Raw genomic sequence first — 18,644 nt, forward strand, 5'->3', positions numbered from 1 at the left:
CGGCAATGTGAAAAATTTTTTAAATATTTTGTTGCTAGTGCATGGTCTCAAATGACGACCGAGAACTTATGTTTTCAATCAGCTTCTAGAATTACAGCATACCTACGTGAGTGCGTGACTCGACTGAAATATCCACAGGGTGCCGAAATTGAGCGCGTGACGGCATTGAAACATTTTATCGGTGTGAAGTGGTAGAAGAGTGGAACGATGAATTCAGTTGTGAGCCATTGCTTGCAACACCTTCCACCATGAACCATCGTTAACTGAAGCACTAATTTGTAAAAAAAAACCCCATCATTCGTAACATGCATGGCTCACTATAGCTACTTCTGTTAACGCATAACCAAACTCAAAGACTAGAATAACGAGTGGTATCTGGATGAAAACATTTTATTTTCTACACACTGGTCATACAACGTGTCTAGGAGTAATGACTCACTATCTGTTTACATCAATGCATTCTTAATAATTGGTTGTGCGTCTTTTTATTATGCCCAAGTAAAAAAGTTTTATAGTTCACAAGCGCCCCACAGAACATTGTTTCCCTTGGGCTGCGAGCCTAGGTGACGCACCTGAGCGTCAAGTACTTCCCTCTTTTCACGGGAAAATGCTCGCTCCTTGTGGAGTGCTTTTGTGTAAAAACGGGTGAGCAGGAAAAACTTGGTCCCTTGATTGGTGAGCCTCGGTCTATGTTGTACGCAGCCCAGTGTGACTTTTTTTTTTTTTGAAAGCAGAAAACAAGTTGTTCCAAGCTGTCACTGTGAAGCTTGTTGTAGCTAAACTACTTTGAAAAAGTGATTTCAAGGACGTCTACAAATGCGAAGAACTTCTCCGAAAAGTCTAACCATAGGCATCTGCACAAGTGGTCCAGAGGGGGTGGGTGCCCCCCCTCCCCCTAGTCACCCGGGGAGGGGGGGGGCGCTAAAACTGCTCTATACATTTACTATGCGGTGGGGCGCTCTGTCATTTACCTAAAAAGGGGACACAAAATCTGCTTCCTATAGTGATTTAATAGGGAGTGGGGGGCGCTGCAATGAACCTTCACCCCCGCCCCCCCAAACACGAATTCCGCGAATTGCCCATGGGCCTACCCCTTTCAATGCAGACAATTTCGCCATTCACAGTATGCTCAAAGTGTGCCGGGAGATGTACCTTTCGTCGAAGTGCAGCTCACACACAGCCGAGTTTTCTTTAAACAGCTTGTCAGCGTGCGGAATCGCTCGCCGCCACTACGCAAACAGAGCTTTGTCCTTTGGAACGCCGAACAACGCATGCTTCTTTTTAGCTGACTTGTAGCCGGTAGTGCACCACAGAACAAAGGAATGACTTTGTTTTCGCGCCATGAGAGAGCATACAGATGCATTAGTATCAGAGTGCCACGGCAATAAAATAATAATAATAATAATAAAAAAAAAAAGAGGACGGATGTGCCCAACGAAACTGTCTGAGACATGCAAACAACCTATAAACGACTGCACGTGCCCCCACGCGGCTCCTCCGCACAGGCTTTAGTGCGCTTCGTAGGCGCCGCTTGTTGCTCATCAAACTTCCCTATTCTAGCCACCGTACCCTCCGAACAAGGTGCACATGTATTGACGCACGGGCATGGCTATTGCCGGAGATAGACACTCCCAAATCCGACTTTGGCGTGCTTTGGTGCAATTTCCGTTGATATTATCAGGATGGCACAGTAAATCTGATTCGGCACACTTTGGCCCAGTTGGTGCAGGAGGGAGATCACTGGGAATATTTCTTCCGATATGCCTCGCACATTTGTTGACAGACCATGGGCATTCCATGGAAAAGCTGGCAGCGCCATGTGGGCTGGCAACGCATCGCAGAGAACTATGCCGCATCTATGCACCACATGACTTGTCAAATGCGCCCTCAAGCGCCTTGGCGTCCTTGCACTCACGCCGCTCATGCCTGTTCACCATACTCTGCGAACTGTGGTGTGTGCAATTTACAACGCTGCGCAACGGATGCCAAGATAGTACCATTACTCCAGCAACAGTACAGCACTGCTTTCAAGCAGCAAGCCATCCTATATGCTGAGTAGGAAAGCAGTGTTGCCGAAGCGTGCAAGTTCGATGTGTCAAAAACGTGCATGAGAGAATGGAGAAAACAAAGAATTAAGATCTTTGCATGCGCTGCTACACGCTGTTACTTTCGTACACCTAAGTCTGGACGATTACTCTGCTGTTGAAGAGGTGGTTCGAGAGTTGATTGATTGATATGTGGGGTTTAACGTCCCAAAACCACTATATGATTATGAGAGACGCCGTAGTGGAGGGCTCTGGAAATTTCGACCACCTGGGGTTCTTTAACGTGCACCCAAATCTGAGCACACGGGCCTACAACATTTCCGCCTCCATCGGACATGCAGCCGCCGCAGCCGAGATTCGAACCCGCGACCTGCGGGTCAGCAGCCGAGTACCTTAGCCACTAGACCACCGCGGCGGGGCGTTCGAGAGTTGGTTCACGACGTGAAAAGCAAGAGCATGAGTGTGTGCTACGATGGTGTTGAAGCAAAAGCGTGTACTACAAGAAAGGGTGTGTGCATCCCAAAGACTGAGGTCAATGTATCCAAGCAATGGTTCAGGAACTTCATGAATGGGTCAACGATGCCTGGTATGGACTGCCAAGTTCCAACCAACATGGCCTGCACGACATTTTTCACGTACATGCGGCATCTCAGTGCACTCAAACCTCGTTATAATGTAACGGGATATAACAAAATAATGGATATAACAAAGTAAATAAAATTCCCCTTGAAAGCGCCATTGAGAAGCATGCATTTTAAACTTGATTATAACGAAATAAAATTGACCAGTAAATGACTATAACAAACTAAATTAGTCTATCAAATAGTCTATAAAAAAAACAACCATAGTGTGTTAAGTATATCGTTTTCTGCGGAGTTTGACACTCCTTCGGCACAGCTCTTTCAAAACTACCGCGCCAAACTTACAGCCACGCCACGTGCGGCCGAGAGAGCCACCCTCTTCACACAGCCAGCGGAAAGGATTGAGGAAGCGTTCAGCGAGTCACATGACCGAGAAGTGGAGCCGCGGTGCAAAACTATTTCCCTCTCCGCACCTTAAAGCTGACGGCAATGACTGTGTCTCCACTGCAACCCTATGCGCTGAGGAAGAAGGACTCTCGGTGACAGCTTTTTTTTATTCCCCTCTTTCTCTGCACGCAGCCTTGAAAAGAGAAGGGTCTCTACGTGCAGAGATGGAAAAGGGAGAAGCGTAGCACAGGCGCGCCACAGACCGGCATTTGAGAGAGAGCAAACAATCCACCACAGTATTTTCTTTCCTTTTCTTCTTTTTTTTTTTCTTCGCGCGCAGCGTTGAGAGGTGCTGCTGCGGGATTGGGCACGGTGCTGAGAGCATTTTCAGAGCGTGGTATGTTCGAATTAACCACCGCAAGTGCTTGCGTGATCAAATTACAGGGCGTTTTCGCCCATTGGAATACATATACAGTGGAACCCAAATTATACGACTTTAAGGGGACCACGCAAAACAGTCGTATAATCCGGGCGTTGTATAATCGAAAAACTAAGAATATAGCAATGACACTCAGCCTTGCCCCCGAAAAATGGGTATAGACCGCCTGCATAAGCCCACGGCACGACCTTGTGCCTCTGCTAGAAAGGTAGATTAAATTATTCTTGTCAGCGACAACTAATGGCAGGGTAACTTAGTTGAAAGAGGTGCGAGTGAATCTCTATTCTAAAGTTTAAAAAGAATTAAATCCAACACGCATCTTTCTACTGATAAATAGAGTGAAAATTGCCTGCATGTGAAAGTGAAAATGAAACCGTGTTGCCAATAGCCTCCCGTCAGAAGAGTCAGACACAGTGTCATCGCTATCACATATGGCAACCGACCACAAGTGCATAGAATGCCTTCGTGTGCGACTGAGCTATGCACGTTGCGATTTGTGGCCTTGCTAAGTGCAACTAGTGATGTCCCGGTGTTAGTATGAACGTCGACGTGAAGTGAAAGTATTCTTTCACAGTGATAACAGCTGCATCGTGCCATTATGTGTCCACAAGACTGTGGCTACGAGTGCGACAAAGGCGGGAGATCAGCTGTATGTCGACCAGAAAATGTTTCCATGGACTGAAAACGTGGAAATATCAGCTTTTAGGCCGGCTGCAGCTACTTTGCGGGGATAGATCTTGATTAGGTAGCGACCCCATATACGTGCACACGCGATTGCGCCGTTCGTAGAAGCACATGAACTTCCGGGAGAATAAATTTTCCATTCTGAAAAGACATCCACCTCGCTTTCTACTTTTCCAATCATCAACATAGGGGAACGCAAGTTTTTTTGCACTCGTGAATACAGTCGAGCCTGCTTATAACGAACCTGAGCCTGACACGGCATCCGTTCGCTGTATCCCGAAGTTCGTAGTAAATGAAACACAGCTTTTAAAAAAGTTGCGAGTGAAAACACAACTTTTTTTGCCCAAAAAAGTCCGTGATGCACGTGTTTGGAAGAGTAGAAGCGGTAAGGGCGGTCTCTAGTTTATTTCATACAGCAGCGTGCTTGTTCGCCGAGGCCCGAGGCATAGGCTGCATGAGGAACTGGCTCCAAAGTTTCGTCGTTCTCGCAATTCGATTTCTCCAAATCGCTTTTGCCACGTACATCGTTCACAATGCCCTAATCCGTGCATGGTTCCACGGTGTCGGCATCATCATTGGCCGTAATGAAACTATCGACACAGATGTTCCACCCGTTCTCCCACGTCGGAGTCGACGGCGTGCTACCACAAATCGCCACTCAACTGATTCACTTCGGAAGCTTCAGACTCGGCATCGGGCCTGACGTCGACGAAGTCGGTCTCGCAAAAACAGTTTCGCGCGCCTGTAGCCGTCACCGCCACCCACGGAATATACACCATCTCCACAACAGAATACCGGGACACCTGAAGTGGCAAAATGGCTGCCAGGTGGTCAACAGCTATGCTTTGCAGAGCAAGCACTCCGCAACGTGGTACCTAACGCGCGGATTACGCTCAAGCCAAGCAGTCACACTTTCGATGTTTTGTTCAGCAGCAGGAAAAAGCGTGCAAGTCCTCCCGTCTGCCATCCTGATCACACACGCACACCAAGAGCGAGCAAGACGCAAACATGCAACACACATGCCAGAACGCCCGGAATAGCTCTGGGCCCGTTTCTAGTCAGAAAATGAAACTAACTCGAGCGAGCGTGGCTGGCGCGTGGAGCAGTGGAGACGGGCGAAGGGGTTGCGATCAAGAGAAGAGAGCAGATTTGCGAGAGAAGGGCAAGGAGTTGCGATACAGTGAAAAGAGGGGAGGACACGGCGGGAGGGCGACCTTGAAAACCAAAAAACGCGGTAAGAAGGTAAGTAAGATAGCTTGCTTGAAAAGACCGCGAAACGTGCAATTCGTCCATAGAAAAACTTGAAAGAGTGTCTCCGCGCGCAGAGGTCAAAGCACGGCCGTCTAGATCTGCGCGCACGGGAGTCTTCAAAGAGTTGGTGGTCGTGTTAAAAAAATTGTTTTGTTGCACTGGCGGACGTGCACAGCCTGACCGACTTTGATATTTCGCGATTCGTTCCGCACAAATTAACAGCCATTTCCACGCTTCCGCATGCGTGCAGAAGGTATGCTGAGCCGAGTGCGAAGTGAGCGAGAACAGGTCCTAAACACAAAACGAATCGCCAATTATCAAAGTCGGTGGGGTATCGTGCGCGCGTGCACTAGACGCAGACTATCGGATACAGTCGGTGGCCGACGATGTTGGCTAATGGTCCCGTCACACCAGGTCGGTGACGCCATTGACAGTACCAGAAATCAAAAACAGAGGAGATGGTTGACCGGTCTTTGAAAGAGCAGTGGCAGTGTGAAAACATGGGCCTCTTCTGGCGATGCGGGGTGCTCAGTGTAGTGGGGAGGACGAAGCACAGAGGGGTGCGTAACAAAAAGCGGTCGAGGAGAGCAGCAACTACAAGGGCATGAAGGAAGGGCCGGCGCTTAACAATAGGAATGTATGGGCACCTCGCCGATGCCTGATCCGTGGTCGAAAGTGGTTTCCCGGGAAGTAAGCTGTGCACCAACCCCGTTCACTGTAACCGATCGGTGGCGCTCGGAGACATTCGTTGCAAGTGCGGTTTTGTGCCACTAAACAATGTACATTTTCACGGACACACAAATATTGTTCGTTTTAAGCGAAAGTTCATTTTAAGTGGGGCCGTTATATGTGGGCTCGACTGTATTTGGTTCACGCTTGATTTGAGTCAAGGTGTTCTTTTTTATGTTGGACGAAATCTGGATGTCGTTGTAAGATGCGAGGTCGGCGTAAAACTGCGTTGTATAACCAAGGTTTTTAATGCATTATTCCTATGGGGATTTCACCGGGACCTAACCGATTGATCATAAAATGTGGGTCGTCGCGAAACCGGGGGACATAAAATCAAAGTTTCACTGTAGCTTTGACGGGACCTCAGCGTGAGTTCAAATTAACCAGAAGTTCGAATTAAGCATATTTGAATTAATGAGGTCCGACTGTGTTTATTTTCGCCACACGCGTGGTTGCGTAGCGGTACATCGGGCTGCGAGGCGGTTTCCTTCTTTGCACGCTTATAGGAGTGTGCCCCTTTGAGCATACATTGCCAGAAACTGTTATAATGGATTAACGAAATAATGGATATAATGAAATAATTGTGGCTCCTCTTCAACTTCGTTATAATGAGGTTTGAGTGTATTACCAGCAACCTACCGACAGCAAGCAGCAGCAGTGGCCCACACAATAGCATCGACCGTGTGACTGCGTCCTTCTCTCGAGCGACCACCCATAAGCGATATTTTTCACGGGCAAATGCATGTTTTTTTTCATCACTCCCTTTTCTGAAAACTTAGGCTATAGCTGCAGCATGAGGCTGCGTTGCATGTTAGGAGTCAACTTATAATTGGCAATATAAGTTAGGTATTAAAATGATGAGAGGGACATTAAATGTGTGCACTGAGAATGAGTGGCAAATGGTTGGAATAATAAAACTATGGATATATTAAATATAGATAAAAACTACGGATAAAAAAATTGGGGCAGCTTTAGACGTTGTTAAGGGTCACTAAAGAGGAACATTGACTCAATTTAGATTGACAAACTGGACTCTAAGATTCTAATGCTATTTGTTTCACTATCCCAAGTTCATTATTAGAAGAAAAAATTTAGGTCAAAGTTTCATTTTTAAATTTCGCGCCAGATCACCACACGTGGTGTAGGAAATTTCAAAATGTATTTTCTGTTTTCTGTGGCACCCACAGATTGCAAGATACTTCATTTTTATCCATTAGAAGCTACGTAGTACCGAATAGGCACCTTCAAAATTTCTTACGTCACGGTGTTTGGCGCGGGAATCCCAAGGTGGTATCGCCAACTACATTGTCTTTTCTAACATTTTCTCGCTTACTAAGTGCCGTGTCACAGCGGAAGTAATGTTTTCAGGAGTGTGAAAGTGTACTTTACTAACATGTGAAAAATCCTTTTGCTCTTTACTGTATCTTTAATAGTTGAACGCAATAGCGATACTCTGCTCCTAGTGTGTACTTGAACCACTTGGTGCATGTTTTCTTATTGCGTGATGTTTCTAGAGAAGTTGAATTTGTAGATTGCTCTAATTTAATTGATAAAGTTGATAGCGGCTAGCTCGAATAGAAAGATCCGCGTGAGCAAGCGAACAACAGGCGTTGTTTGCATGCTTGCGGATACCCGGACTCACCCGAACACATAAACTCCACCTCCTACGTCACAATTACCACCGCTTGGATCCACCATTGACAAGGGTCCTAATAGCGGGTCCCGCAAGGATGTTTTAAGATTCACAAAGGCTGAGGACTAATGCGGGCACATTCACTTTTATTTTTTAATTTACAATTTTGCATTGTAGTTTCGACTTAACGAATGCCACCGCATGACTGATGCAGTTAGGTAGTCTGTGAACAGCGATAAATCCCCATGGCAGTGCCTCTCTGTGTTCGTCAAAGTGCTGAAAAACTTCTTAAACTGCGCCAGAAGATGAAGACAAAAGTAAGAAACCATTCAGAAAACTTTTTTTTTCACTAATTTAAAAAATGGTGTTTAGAATACTAGACAGCACGTTTCTTTATTTGTGGCTGACTATGCAGCTCAGTTTGTACATGCGCTGGCTTGCAATGGCATGACGTCTGTTTCACAATCAATATGCGTGGCAGGCACTAAGACCCGCGCGAGCAGCAGTTGCACATCATGCCAGGTGCGCTCTATGCTGTCATTTAGGCTTAGCTTTGCAATAGGCAAAGCCAAGAACGCTGCATAGTGCGATTAAGAGGCATCTCCTTTACTTTGTTTGAAATAACCAACTTTAACACGGCCGAATCTTCTTTTTCGTGAAGACACCATTTGCAGCGTGCAGTGTCAATAGCTGTTGCCACTTGCCCGCAGTGGCTACATTACGGTATGCAGAGTACGGCACGCAAAAGAACTCAAATGGAAGGGGGAAAAAAAACTTTTTAACACGTTCTTTAACAAATAAAAGTTGCTATCACTGACATACTAAACTTTCAGCAATAGAATCACAAGCAGTGACACAGAGACTTTGGTTAGGCTGAATATATTGAAAAAAAAAAAAAAAAAAAAACATCCATGCAATGCAGCGGGCCGAGTGACCAAGAATAATTTTGGGTCATAAACAGTTCGATGCGGTGTAAACAGGTGGACTTATGAACTTTGGCGCAGTTGGCGCGAGCTGTACTCAAATGTGCGCACCAAGGTGCAGGGATATAAAATTGTAGCAAAATGTCACAACATGCACAGTTAAACCACTAGTGATCATAGGCACTCTTGAACAGTTACTGCATTTTCTATTTATTGCTGGCATTTATTGGTGACTCAATACAACATGTAGAAAGAAAGGACACAAGGAATGTGAAAAAAAAAGGGAAATGAAAGAGATAATATAGGACACAGAACATACGTGATGCCTTTCTGTACAACTCGGTTGTGGCAGTCATTCCAGCAGGTGCATGCTTGGTTGCACTCAAACAGCATTGGAGGATCCAGTAGGTCGAATTCCGGAAGAAGAATGCCATTCTATAGAAAAGGATATAAATTCTATTGCACAAGCTTGTCATTTTCCCATCATCAATAGTTTAGCAATCTCCCCCTCTCCACCTCTATCAGTTTTTCTCACACCTTTCAACATTAATTCTCTTAAACTGCACCCCAAACTGGCCTCATGCCTTTCATTTCTGCCCCCCTTTTCTGTACTTACAAGAGCTCTACAAAATTTCTCTTACGCATATAGTCTGAAAGCTTTGCCAATCTGCAGTAAACATTTTTCTGAATGTCTGAGCCGAACATTATTGTCCTGCATGCAGTAGCAAATTTACAATTGCATTAAAGAAACAGTCCAGAATGGGTTGATCTCTTCATAACAATGTATCACCAGCTATGAAGCAAGCAGCGCGGACTACGCAGCAAGCGGGCTGCACTCAAGGAGCATTTATATGATTTTATGAATGTCATGCTGACAAATGACCTTGAAGTCGACATGTTCCTTTGTTGTGTAGGTATCACAGCAACCATCAGGTGCCACCTCCCTTAGGAGGTGCCACACATGTATGTGCAGGAAGTGGCAGCCAGTATGTTCAAAGCAAAAAAAAAAAAAAAAAAAAAAAAAACAGCTGAAGCCCAAGACGCACGGCAACATAATTTAAAAAGCGGTGCGTTATTCTCTCAAGTTTGACACTTGATGGATTACACAAAATTTTCCGACATGTGGCACAACAAGAAAAAAAAAAATGCACATTTTTATTTCTTGCATCTCAGAGCCACAGTTACATCATACATAGCTCTGAATGATTGTAGAAAAGCTTTTAGATATAAGCAATCATACCAGGGCTCCTAATTATAATGCAAATGTTAAACTGATTACACATGTATGCAGGGCAAGATAAGCTACGACCAGTAAAATCTAGTAGTCCCTTCCCACATTTAGACCACTGAATACCATGGCAAAGCTAACTTTGCGTGCATTGCAGTGAGGGTTAACCACAGTTCCTAGCAGAGATAAAGATAACATGCCAAACCATAAATAATTGAAGTCACACAAACTCAGTGGCGTCCCCTCTTTTAAAGATGTCACGAAACAAAAATGAAGCTGCTCAGTTGTAATTTTCCCTACTTCAATTAGAATTAGACATGCCAATTTTGAAATTTTTTGCACAATGACCAGTCTTTAATTGATGATGCCAGTTAAAATTATAGTTTCCTAAAGCTCCTAAATGATCACGCAGCCATACCAGCCACCATAGGCACTAAGATGTTTCGTCAGTGAAACGTCATGACTAGAGAAGTTATAAACAGAGAATTACCTTTCTTTTGCTACTAAACGAAAGATTTATAATAACCCAGGAAAGAAAAAAAAACAGCAATTTTTGTGTTCTGAGTTGGTATACTATAGAAGTGCAGCAAGTGATCTGCGTTGTTCTGGTTTCAAGTACATCCGGGCTCTATCACATTAGAGTACCCAGTCATGTGTTGCCATCGCTCACTAAGGGCCGCGTCCCAGTGTTTTTCTTTTGGTTGCTTCAGATTGTGTTTTACGGCGTATTCTGGGGGGCTATTATGAGCATTGTCTGACAGTGCTGCACAACTTAACAAAGTGGAAACAACGTCCGTGGCGGCTTTACGGTGCTGCAATCGAGATGGCATGGTGCTACGAGCTTCGGTCAAGTATTGCTCAGCAAACATCGCTGCGTCGCCACGTTTTGACGACAGGGTTTTTTTATTGGCCGACTTAAAAGGGCCCTGAAACACTTTTTCAAGTAACCATGTAATGAATTAACTGGAAGAGCTTATTGCCTCATGAATTCAACGCCGCAAAAATTTTAAAAATCTGTCCAGTGCGAGTGGAGTTACAAAGATTTGATGCATACTGCAATTGCATTCTCTCTTTTCTCGTCCTGACGAAAGCGCTGGACGCTAAGCAGAGAGAGAGGGCAGGGGAAAAAAAAAAATTTGTGACGCACGCCACGTGACTTCGAGCACTTTTTTTTTTCCCCCGGATGCGCGGCTTTTTCAGTGTGATCGCGCGCGTAAGGATGGACAAGTGACGGTCTCCTACGGCGATCTCTGTAACGACCTAACGCCCGATGTTCAAATCAGCCAATGGCTAATAGATGGAATTTCTACGAGCGATTATTAGCATTTTCCGTCAATTGTCCAGAGAAGAGAAAGCAATTTTTAGCTGACTTTGATAATTTATTGTGAATTCCAGGCCGCGTGCTGCGCTATAATAATTGGCTCGCGTGTTGTCGGGAGCCTCTACTACCAATCGGCAGCGTTTTCTGACCTTGCTCAAAAAGTGTTGCAGGGCCCCTTTAAGTGGGATTGAACCTGGACGATGAGACGAGTCGAGGTATAGTGTTGAATGAGCGGCCAAGATTCTGAATGCTCATGTAGGTGAAAACAACCGCTTCAAGTTAGAGGGTAGAGGGGAGGGTCCTGTAGCAAGTTGTTGGGGCTCCTGACGACCAGAAAGTTTTTAGAACTACTGCCCTTTATTATTTTAATTTGGGGTGGGGTTAGGACTGTTTATCCAGATATTTTTCACCACACCTGTACAACCAAGAGTACTGGTCGGAAATTGCAGGTTTCCAAGCAAAACAAGATAGTGGGGCCGGTAGGCCAATGTAAATTAACTTGTTTGATTTATATGCGGAGTTTAACATCTCAAAACCACCATATGATAATGAGAAAGGACATATTGAAGGGCTACAGAAATTTCTATCACCTGGGGTTCTTTAATGTGCATACGAATTTGAGCACACAGGCCTACAGCATTTTCGTCTCCATTAAAAATGCAGCCACCACAACCGGGATTCGATCTGCAATCTGCGGGTCAGCCGTAGAGTACCTTAGCCACTAGACCACCGCAGCGGGGCAATATAGGATAACTTAAAAGGTGCTATTCAGCCCCTTTCATTCTAACAACATAATTGTACAACAAACTTAAGAATAAAGAAGCATTGTAGTAACAATGTAGTGACTTGGCACTTAGAACTCTATCACTGCACCTTCCTACTGTACACATGCCTGAACTCCAAAATTTACAAAAGAAAAAAAAAAAAACTCTCCGAACTTGCATTTATATAAGCGCCAAAGCAGTAATGACCCATTTGTCTTAAAAGAACACACACATGTCAGTGCTTAAACATTAGATAATAACATTTAAAATCTCCTTTAAAATCTCTTGTATCTTTTAAAAAAGAGCAAACAAGTCCAGAAAAAGATGAACAGAGACCCTTTTTATGCACGCAAAATTTCACGAGTAACCTAGCAATGCCGAAGCGTCACAATGCTTCAAGCTCTTGCACCTTGTAAGGAATGAAGGTAAACACCTTAAATGCTTTAACTGTCCCAAAACTGCTTTAGTCCTAGCGGAATAGGTATTCCCCTGTAGTATTCAAGACGAGAAACCCTAATCTATGGCTAAAATTGTGTGTCATCCACTAGATGGCAGCATTTACTAGACTATATTAAAGCCTCTATAACTTGAAAGTAGCGACACTCCCCTCTATGCGCGCGTTTTCCTCCTTGGTTCTTTTCAGACTTTTACCATCTCCTGGCCAGCGCGGCCATGAACCCTCCACTTGCTCACTGTAGCCACCACATTAGAACCAATCGCGGGCTTGTTTATTCAGCTCCTTGACGCATTATGCCAGGTTCTATCACTTGTAAAAAAAAAAAAAAAAAACACCTGGAGGAAAATAGGATTCAAGTAGAACACAGCGGCTGATATATATTTTAATCCGCTTGAATAAATACAAGCGGAAGTACTTGAAAAAAAATTAGTACCAACTATCGGCTGAGCGGTTTACCCCGTCTACGCTTCTGCTCTTTCTGACGTAGAGGCGTTGATTGATTGATTGATATGTGGGGTTTAACGTCCCAAAAACACTATATGATTATGAGAGACGCCGTATTGGATGGCTCTGGAAATTTTGACCACCTGGGGTTCTTTTACGTGCACCCAAATCTGAGCACACGAGCTTACAGCATTTCTGCGTCCATCGGAAATGCAGCCGCCGCAGCCGGGATTCGATCACGCGAGCTGCGGGTCAGCAGCCGAGTACCTTAGCCACTAAACCACCGCAGCGGAGCAATATGGAGGCATGATAAGCACTTTAATGGAAGTGCATAAGGTTTAAGCTGAACTTTTATCATTTACTGTGTTCTTGATGAGCTCAAAGAAGGTAGTCTAGAAAGAATATGGCACTTTAACTAATGAATTTAGCGGTAGACCCGATGCACCTTTATACCTACACCGACGCGAAAATTCATGCCGTCTTACCAAAAAGCCAGAGTGCAATTAATGAACGTTCCTGTATTCCGTGCGCACACTCACATGCAAGCTAGCGCGCGAATCCATGCACAAGCGCACGCATGCACGCGCACAAATTCAGACATACACAAACACACACACAGGCATACACATACGCAGATATACATGTGAGCATGTGAGGTGTTAACAGAGACATACCAAACGTACACACTCACATAGGTATACACATAGGCTCGCACTCGCACACACAACAGCACAAATACTGACATACACAATTGCAAGCAAATGCAGGTTCACCCACACGCATACATAAACAAGCATGTATGCACACACATGCGTTCATAACTACAAGTTAGGAATTACACACGTTAGCTTAAAAAGTGAATACTTTGAAAATTAACGCATGCACGAAAACATAACAAAGCTTTGTCAAGGCACAGAGAAAACAACATAGCATAGTGACTCACTAAGAAAAAGCTATATCCACATTTAGATGCGCAGTGATAGTAGCGACATTTTGCTTTTTGGAGCAAATTTTGGAGCAGAAAAAATTGTGCTTTGAAGCAGCCATAAGTGTGTTCGGAGCAGAAAAAAATGCTCTAGTTTAGGGTTGCCATTGGTGTTTTTGAAGCAGATGCACATTCCTAAAGACTCCTCAAGTCTAAAACATCACTTAAGCATCCAATGAATATACTTATTATTAAACATGCCGTATGCTAGTATGGAACTAGTATACAAGCAGTATAATTGGCGAAAATCATGGGGGGGGGGGTCAAGGAGTTAGGACTTTTCTTGTGTTCAGGTTGGGGAGGACACCCCTTGCAAGAATTTCACTTGAGATTTTGTTTTAGCACGTGATATAATTGAGTTAACAGTTCAAAATGGCGCAGCTAAATTTTTAAATAGCTTTTTACCTTTTACTGCGTACCGGTGTTAAATGCCCCTCAGCTGTGTGAACTATGCAAATCGAAAAGAGGTGAACAAAAGAGACTGAATAGAACAATGCTATTGTACGAACTCCGACCCCATGCTCGTTTTATTTTATTTTATTTGAAAGCATGATTTAATTCTTATATAAATAAAAATACAACCCATACTAAAAATACATATTGGACCCCATGACCTGATATGTGTCACCCCTTAAGATTTTTCTGGATTTGCGCCACTGAGTAGCATACTACGATGATTGTGCGTACAGCTTGCCTTTGGTTTTGCTTAGACTCACGGGATGGTCTCATGATTAAACTTTATTCTATTGAGTTTGCTAACAACATTTCGGAGCAGGTTTAAAGCAGTTACTAGCAAATATTGCACTTTGGAGCAGCATTTACCCTTTGGAGCAGTTAGGAGCAATTGGAGCACCACTTCCATCACTGGATGTGGTCGTAATGAAACTTAACAGACAGTCCCGTTATGCAATGAGCATTATAGTCTCCATACAACTTCATTCAGATATCCAGGTATATATAAAGAAATTGCTAACAATTACCTCACAAAGAACGATGTGCTTGGAAGGAATGATCTTTTTCTCGATGTTTTAAATGAACTGCTTCCCGCGCACGGGAATTTTTTGCCTCGGGCAATATAAAATAATTTTACTCTTTTCTATATAACGTGCTGCTGCACTGAAACGCGCAGCAGCCAAGCGTCTCTACGAAGAACGAAGCTCGGAATTCAACTCCGAAGCATGTTCAAAGCGGGGAGCCTGGAGGGTTCATGGCATGCGTGATGAATGAAAGCGCGTGAAATTCGTTTGCAGGTGCTTCACGTGACGTCAGGGTCACCTAACTAGCTGGTAGCACGCATCCCAGCCATTCAGCACTGCGGACATGCTAGCTCCGCAAAAGAGGGGGCGAAAAAACAAACAAAAAAGAGGTCAACAGCACGGCGAGAGTGAGACGGCGAAGATCAAGGAGTGTCACTACTTTCCAATATAGGGGCTTTAGACTATTTAGCTTTCCCTTGCAGCAGGAGCACAGTTTTTATATTGAAAGATGGAATGTGGTCTCAGCAACCAGTGTACTACACTAATTATCCCGTCAACAAGAAAAAGAAGCTGTCAGTTTTTGTGATCTTTTTCGGGTGATGACGATTCAGATACGGATGTTCATCTTGGCCCAGAAGCGATGATGGTGAACTGAGCAGCTCCTCAGCTGATGATGAAGACAGCTCAAAAGTGAACATCACCAGCATTCGCCAATGAAATCGCTTTGCATTATTCAGTGTTTTCAGAATTTCTACACAGTCTCAATCATCCAATGAAATAGCCTAAGTATACTTACCCTACAAAAGTGAAGAAAGCTGTGGCACCTGCAACTGTTTTATTTATAAAATTTATATTTTTATTAGCAGCAGGTAAATGGTTTCCCATGTATTGTTCAGAAGTACTTAATTGTGTTCATTTGACTAAATAGGTTGTACAAGTATTTTTTCAGCATCAACTAGCTACTTTTTCTAAAGTAAAATTAAAAAAGTAGGCATTTTTGGTCGGAAAACATCAAAAAAATTTATCCCTCAAGAGGTTAAGGAGCAGCAGGTGAACGAGTGAAATAATCTCAAATATAATACAAGCATAAAACAAAAATAATTGAAAATACCTTATCATACCAGCACCGGTGACCGATGCCTGAGCAGGCACACTTTTCTGATGTACATTTGTCTTCGCACTTGCACCTCTGAAAGAAAAGCACAATGACTTTGTGACAAGACATGAGAGGCAGACATGACCAATTCATCAGTAACACAGCAACATCCAAATTCTAACACAGCAACATCCAAATTCCAGTTAGAACATCTCCAATACCTGGAGATGTTCTAACTGGTCTAATGCATAGAAATTCTTCATGTAGCTTAGTTTTTTCTCCAAGTTTCAGCCATTTAATTCATTGACCCCACCTGCTTCTTTTCTCTAATATTTATTTAATGCTTTTTTCGATTCCCGCCTTTCACCTTGTGTCTTTGGTTTCAGCTGTTTTTAACGCTGTCTCGTTGCATCGCATAGCATTGTCCCATGGTGCATTATAGCATAGTTGCTGGTTGCAGTGAAAAGTGTGTGCATCCCCTTGAATCAAAGTTTCCCTTTCCCACCTTTTTACTATGCTATATCACGGCTGCTACATCTCTCCCCTATGGTGAGGCCTGCCGAGTCATCTCCTGAACTAACAAACGCACGTCGAAATAAAAGTTCACTGACAGACCACGAACGGAGGTGAGGGCACTGTATATAGCCAAGGTAATCACCCTAGTACCTGCTTGCAATGTGTCACGCGAAGGTGTAATCCCACTAATCCTCTCTGTTTTGTGACAGTGGTATCCTGCCGTCATGCAATCGGAGTGCATGCCATTTTGTTTTTCAGGCTGCTGTTAGTTTTAAAAGTCCACGCTCTTTATCAAGAAGCTACCGAGTACATTCCTTGTCAACCAGGTGGTGTTTTTAGCACCTCGCTATAAAACATGCAAATTTATTTTCAGAAGCCACTTCTCCCGGTAGCCCTCTGCCTGTGAAATCTTGCAAGCTACGAGTAGTAAATGATGCATTAATTTTCATTATGTTAAGTTTTAATGGCGCAAGGGCATCTTATGCCAAAGAGCACCAGTACAAGCGTTGATTCATTTCAGGTTATTAGTCTAAATTTTAAAACAAATGCTGTGTAGGAAATGCTTATAAAATATTTAAAACGCAGTACATTTAAAAGAAATGTCACTTTGTTACAGGCCTCCATTTCACAGGCTGGAGTCTGATGATAAATGAGTCAGCAAGGCCCGAGACCCTCACGGCTGAAGTCCTTGCATGAGCAACAAGTGCAAAGGCTCAGATGCGTTTTTTGTGTTTTTTGCACGAGGGGGTACCTCACACGTGAGGCCCAGCCTGGTGTCTATGTTGGAATAATTTTATTGTTAGAAATTTTACTTTCGCAAGATAATGAAGAAGTCTCTTAAGGTCAACCACTGCATCAAGTAGTAAAAACAGCGCGGGATGAAGTGGGATATGATACCGGTAGTTCGCTGTTATTTCGATGAAGTTTCTCAGATTTTTAATTTCCGCACAAGGCAAGCAACTTGACCCTTCCTGAAATGGGTCAGTCGTGCTTGGTGAAGCACAGGACATTGAATGAGAACATGCAAAACGGTTAGACTCTCTCCACAGTGTATACATGTAGGTGGATCAGTGCCTGTCAAAAGGTGTTCATGTGTGGCATAAGTGTGGCCTCTTCTGAGCCTTGTTTGAGTGACTTCAGCGAATCGTTTGAGTTTTTGTGGATAACTTTCCTTAGTTGGGGTTTTACAAGGTGGAGTTTGTTGTCGACTTGTTTGTCCCATTCAGCTTGCCAGCGGTTGATAGACCTCTACGTACAACAGGCTTTAGGTCTACACCAGAAACAGAGGTTATATCTATGGTTTGCCGACCAGCGGCTTCTTGTGCATTCTTGACCACTATTTCATTGCCCGAAATTCTAGAATGACCTGAAACCCAGGAATAGAAAGTTTTAGGTTATAAACTGTATAGATTTGGTTGAGGAGCTTGTTGAAAGTGGGGTTCTTGCTGTACTTGCCACAAGACAGGGCCCTGACAACACTTAAAGAATCTGTGTACACTATAGATTTTTATATCTTGTGTTGTTTAATGTGTTGTATAATAAGCAGGATACCATAGGCTTCTGCCGTGAAAATGCTGATATGTGTATGCATGGTTCTGGTGTCGGAGAACTTTTGTCCATAGGTTGCCCAAGATACAGATGTTTGAGATTTTGAGCCATCAGCCAAGAATGCGGCTGGACAATACTATTTGTAATCAAGGGCCAAGAAATGTTGCTCAATGAGTGCACTTGGACAATTTTCCTTTATGATGTCTTTGAAAGACCAGTCACAAGTGACTGGACACTGCTGCCAGGGAGGGATGTGTTTGGCATGGTAACTTTCCTCTAAGTCATTGAAAAAAATTGCAAGTTCTTCTACTGCAGGTCTTATTGCCAATGGAAACGGTGGGGCGATAGAAGGACGGTTTAGATATAACTGAGTAGTAGACACATCATTCATAAGTGTGTTGCATGGATGCTGCTTCAGAGACATGATTCTAACTGCATAGTTGACTCCTAGATACGTGCACTGATAGTCCAGTGGCCACTGATCTGAATGTGCATAAAGGCTGTGAATAGGGCTAGTATGGAAGACACCAAGTGCCAGCCGGATACCTAAGTAGTATACAGAGTCCAACATTTTGATTGCTGTCCTTGAAGCTGACTGATATACTATGCATCCATAGTCTATGCATGACAAAACGA

The 18,644-nt window shown here is 43.8% G+C and overlaps 1 protein-coding gene across 5 annotated transcripts in view; it reads right to left on the bottom strand.

Moving 5' to 3' along the window:
• The window catches only part of LOC119187730 (histone-lysine N-methyltransferase EHMT1-like), a 284,030-nt gene that overhangs the window by 64,226 nt on the left and 201,160 nt on the right, over nucleotides 1-18,644 (bottom strand). For all 5 annotated transcript variants that reach the window (XM_075878680.1, XM_075878676.1, XM_075878679.1 and 2 more), the window contains 2 exons: nucleotides 15,960-16,037; nucleotides 8,992-9,107 (listed from right to left, as the gene is read on the bottom strand). In XM_075878680.1, coding sequence (XP_075734795.1) covers nucleotides 8,992-9,107; nucleotides 15,960-16,037 — 194 coding nt within the window. The remainder of the gene's footprint in view (nucleotides 1-8,991; nucleotides 9,108-15,959; nucleotides 16,038-18,644) is intronic.

The sequence above is a fragment of the Rhipicephalus microplus genome, chromosome X (assembly GCF_043290135.1).
Source record: "Rhipicephalus microplus isolate Deutch F79 chromosome X, USDA_Rmic, whole genome shotgun sequence".
NCBI lineage: Eukaryota > Metazoa > Arthropoda > Arachnida > Ixodida > Ixodidae > Rhipicephalus > Rhipicephalus microplus.